The sequence below is a fragment of the Miscanthus floridulus genome, chromosome 3, assembly GCF_019320115.1.
Source record: "Miscanthus floridulus cultivar M001 chromosome 3, ASM1932011v1, whole genome shotgun sequence".
Lineage (NCBI taxonomy): Eukaryota > Viridiplantae > Streptophyta > Magnoliopsida > Poales > Poaceae > Miscanthus > Miscanthus floridulus.
The window spans coordinates 116,244,448-116,249,324 of record NC_089582.1 but is presented as its reverse complement, the minus strand read 5'-3'; the positions used below and the strand labels follow the sequence as shown (position 1 = coordinate 116,249,324).

Below are 4,877 nucleotides of genomic sequence, written 5' to 3'. Positions count from 1 at the left end.
CATTCTTAATCTAAAATATATTTGATCAAGAACCAACTCTTAGAATACAATTAAATATCTATTTACACTATGTTATATTTGGTTGATTTTTCTAATGTGTAAGAAAGTCATTTTTAAGAAATAAATATACCTAAATTACATGAGATTATTATATAATGTTATTGGAATTTAGCGTCCGCTATGTCAATCCGCTATTTATTACCTTAGTTAAGACAGCCTAAACAGGGTTTGTTAAGATTAGCAGGACTACTGACACTTTGGCTAATGTGGTGGCAGCAAAGCCGAGCAAAGAACACGGCAAAGCTGCATGTCTGCAGTCTGCTAGTGCTAGTGCCCAGTGTCCTCCTGTGGCTCGCCTCAGCCTCACCCGTCAGCGTCACCTCCTCAGATTCCTCGTGCTCGATGCACGGTCTGCAGCCTGCAGCTGCACGCACGCGTACTCACACGAGGATGGGGTCACTCCGTCACTGGAAGTACCGAAACTGCCGACAGGCCATTATCCCCATGCTAAACTTGACGGTAATGGTACGGCAACTCGCTGATTAATTGCTACCCCTACAGTACTCCAGTGTGAAATGGGGGTGTGACCGGAGGAAAAGCAGCAGAAGGGCTGTGGAAAACTGGAGAGAGCATACGGCTTCTTTGACCAACGTTCGGCTGCAGGCCTGCACTATGGCTACAGCACCGTGTGAGATATAGCCCCGTTCCCTTAAAAATAGTTTGTTCGACTTTTTTTTTAGCTACAATAGTATTTTTCTCTCATAATAATTTAGCCGAAACAGTATTTTTCAGCTAGTTTCAACCAAATTTTATACTAGCGAACGGGGTGTGATCGTTCGGTGGGCCCCAGCTTCTCTGCTGCAGGAGTACGGGCTTTGGCCCTTTTTTTCTCCTCTTGTTTGTATTAATATATATAATAATAATCCAGTGCGCACGGCAGCAGGCGCGGCTTTAACACGCAGACATATGCCAGGAAACACGCGGACATGCCGTGCGTTGACGCTTTGACTACACGGCCCGTTGGAGTCTGGGTCCCATTCCAGGCCTTTTTTTTTTCCCCCTTGGGAGAGAGCTGGAGGTAGGAGATGCACTTTACTGTATCTCACGCATAGTCTGACGATTGAAGAAGTTCATAGAAGCATCAGGGCCTGAGCCCCGAGATGGAGCGAGCGGAACTTAACCGACGATCGGACTGCAGCCGATCGATCCAAGCTAACCGCACGCGGCGCACCGCACTAACTGACTCAGGCGCCTTCTAGTCTAGAACGGTAGAACCGAACCCTGCTACGACGTTCCAGACTTCCGGTGGAACTCTCTCCATGATCGTCGCTGCAGGCTGCAGCATCTCAGGGCCATAACAAATGTAGCGTCAGAGTACACGCATCTGACTGAGTGCCACCGCCTGAACGGAGGGAGAACGACGATGATCCTTCTGCTGCTGTTGGCGTCCCTGCTCGCCTCCCCGTCTGCCTCCACGCGGCCGGGCTTCGACTACTTCGTGCTGGCGCTGCAGTGGCCGGGCACCGTCTGCCGGAGCAGTGCCGCCGGCCCATGCTGCTCGTCCAATGCTCGCTGCCGGTCAGTACACCTTCCTGTGTATTCGGAAACCAGTACCTCGTGCATCAAGTTCATCCAGGGCACTGATCGAAATGCATGTTTGCTGCATTCTTCTTTGCAACTCGGCAGCTCTGATCCTATCCGATGGTTCACAATTCGTTTCGTTTCTTTTCTTTTCTTCTCTCGTTTACCACTAGAATTGCAGAGTGCTCTGCATGCTCCGTTCCATCCATCCGATGTGTCCATCAACACGTTTCTTGCTATCCCAGATGGGACGGACCAACTTGCTGCAACAACCCAGATTTCGACGTGGCAAAGGTCTGCTAGATTGCTAGGCCATGTTTATTTCCACCAAAACTCCCAACTTTGACACTATATAAAAAGAAAATTCCTCGTCATATCAAATTTGCGGTACATGCATGGAGTACTAAATGTTGACGAAATCAAAAACTAATTGCACAGTTTAGTTGTACTTTGCGAGACGAACGTTTTGAGCCTAATTAGTCAACGATTGGACAATTATTATCAAATAAAAACAAAACGATACAGTGCATCTACAGTACTGGAAATTCCGGCGGCGGCGGATTCAGGCGAACTAAACGCGGCCCTAGTAACCGCTAAGCCGAAGTCACATCTGATTGACAGAACACGGCATCCGTAAACGCTGTAGTACTGTTGTGTCCCTGCCAGGTCTCAAACCTCACGACGGAGCTTCACGAGTACTGGCCCTCGCTATACTGCAGCTCACCGTCTCTCTGCTCCGGGGGCCATGGATCTCTTTGGGCCCATGAGGTAAACAGCGGACCCGAAACCAGTTCTCCTCTTGCTTCGTTTCAGGCTTGTTCAGTTGCGTTTCATGGGCTCACAAGATCCCACCATCCTGTAATGTAATGCATGTCATGGGCGCGCACGGCCGGTTGCTGCGTTTCTTCAGTGGGGTAATTAATCTGCATCCAGTTGCTCAAATGATCCACTTCCATTTGTAGCATCAATGCCACTGAAGTTTCGTATCAGTAATGTCCAGTTTTTCTGATTACAGAAAAGCACGGGACATGCTCGTACCCGGTGATACAGGACGAATACAGCTATTTCTCTACGGCACTGCACCTGTACTCTAACTACAACGTCACAGTAAGCAACGCCGCAATCCAGATCCATGCACACTCATGGCACTTCTGATCTGACTGATACGTACCATAGCGTTTTGTTCACATCTTGTTTGGCACATTTAGCTGATGAATAATGATGATAGTGTTACTGACTTCGCATGGTGTTGTGCGTCAGGCTACGCTGGCAAGCAAGAACAGCGTAGGCGCAGATGATGGTGGCGACTGTCTGGTAACTGACCTTTGTTGTCACTATCAGAAGCTCCTTTGGAGCGGTTCCTTTGTTCATCTGTGAGCGAGGATCGTTACGGGAACTCAGGTTGTGCTTCGACAAGGATCTCAAGGTCATTCATTCCTCTGGCAAGTCGTGCATCTTAGCTGTTTGTTTAGTTTCTAGCCCTTTTTTTTCACTCGTTTATTTCTTTCAGCCTCTGGACTGCAAAAATGGAGAAAATGACAGCGAATATGCTACGGTAGAACAGGGCAGGTCTTCTTGTCCTAGGCGTATCAGCTTGCCTTCATATAAACCTCACGGTACATCTAATATGCATGTTTGTTCGTTAAGTTTGATATTATTATGAAAATTGCGGAACATGTCTCTTCTTCAACACATCACCTTTTTTTTTTGAAGCCTTAATTTTTTTTTTCTGCAATTTCAGGTGGTGACACCAGCGGCGCCACGAGAAGGTTCACCGCTAACAAAGTTGTGGCCTTCATCGCCTGCGCCTTGTAATCGCTGACCTTGGTGTATGCTCCATCCGTTCGAAAATATACGTCGATTTGACTTTTTCTAGTAACATAGCTTTTGTTAGACATACGTGGAGCATGTCGTGATATACGCAAAAGTTTATTGTGGTAACCACTGTCAAGGCATCGTACTTTTTAGCATCAACTAGGACTAGTTACTATTTGGACTAGCAACTAGTTGTAGATTTGGCTGACGAATCACCCTGAGTCTAAGAGCATCTCCCAGAGACTCTTTGTATCATTTCTAAATGCTAAGGATAGATATTTTGGTGAAAAATTGTCCTCTAACAACTTCTCTAAATGGTTATTCAAATATAGCCTTCTTCTATTCCGGATGCTAGCAAAAAATAGAAGACAAGAGTGACTCTCTAGAGTGCACACGAGATATAGAAAAAATGTTGGAGAGTAAAAAGATATAGAAAACGATTTTTATATAAATGACTTTCTAAATGATGATTTAGAGAGTGAGATTTACAAATGTTCTCGGAGATGCTCTAACCCCCGACCAGACTTAAAGGTGACCCGATCAAATCTTGGGTTAGGTCATATTCAGTTTGGGCTTTAAAAGCCAAATCCAAAAAAATTAGCCCAAGCCCACCGCACCCCTTGGTCTAATGAAAAACCAAGGTTTCAATAACAAGAAGCAAAGTTATTTAGTGGTGGCTTTCTGCCGAAGCTAAACAAATTCATAGTAGGATATAGAATAAGTTATTCGATTAGCAATTTTGTTGAAAATATGAAAAATTCTTAAACGATTATGAAAAAAAATATGGAACTAAGGAAATTTTATGGACAAATACTCAAATACATGCCCATGGCTCTAGGAGAACATACGTAAATGTCTATTATTTCAGTCACTCAGTCAATTCGTATTCTCATGGGTATAGCCAATATTCATGTTGATACGACATTCAACAATATAAACAACTCAATATTTTTATGGTTCATTACTTCATTTATTAAGTAAAGAATACAATAATGAGCATATATTATAGTTTGTAGAGTAGAGAATGAATATTTTTCTGTGTCAGGGTTTGGGTCTCGCTAAATTTTTTGTGTGGCTCAGATAGTTGTATATGAGCTAAAGCATCCTTAATTGCAATAACAGAATAATTGACAATATTATAGTGGCACGCGACTATTTATAACTATGTGAAAAACAAAAGGTTCCACATTCATGTCTCTAATCTCATTTCTCCATAGTCCATATGCACACACACAACACATTTTAGATTAATTTGCCACTATTAATCACAGTAGTCTCAAACACTACATGTACATAGTTCATATATATGAGGAAAAAAGCATACAACTGTTTTCCCGTAATAATGGAGGAAAAACATACATAAAGGGTATTGGAGATCTATGCTGAAAAATAAATGTTTAGTCCTCGAGATGTCAGGCTACCCATTAGGTCAAAAATCGATCCTGTTCCCAACTCAAAAAGGGAACCCGAGGGTTCCCAAC

The 4,877-nt window shown here is 43.9% G+C and overlaps 1 protein-coding gene across 1 annotated transcript; it reads left to right on the top strand.

The window, feature by feature from the left end:
* The first annotated feature begins 1,423 nt into the window (after positions 1-1,423).
* On the top strand, positions 1,424-3,396 carry LOC136544255 (ribonuclease 2-like). Its single transcript, XM_066536479.1, has 5 exons — positions 1,424-1,610; positions 2,597-2,688; positions 2,842-2,895; positions 3,092-3,197; positions 3,323-3,396. The coding sequence occupies exons 1-5, from the start codon at positions 1,424-1,426 to the stop codon at positions 3,394-3,396; spliced, it is 513 nt and encodes a 170-aa protein (XP_066392576.1).
* Positions 3,397-4,877: the final 1,481 nt, after the last annotated feature.

What these genes read in the sequence shown, in the direction of transcription:
- LOC136544255 (XM_066536479.1), top strand. Translation starts at nt 1,424, where the DNA reads ATGATCCTTCTGCTGCTGTTGGCGTCCCTGCTCGCCTCCCCGTCTGCC. An exon ending in ACTCTAACTACAACGTCACA is followed by an intron (nt 2,689 to 2,841) that starts GTAAGCAACGCC and finishes GTTGTGCGTCAG; the next exon opens with GCTACGCTGGCAAGCAAGAA. An exon ending in ATGATGGTGGCGACTGTCTG is followed by an intron (nt 2,896 to 3,091) that starts GTAACTGACCTT and finishes TATTTCTTTCAG; the next exon opens with CCTCTGGACTGCAAAAATGG.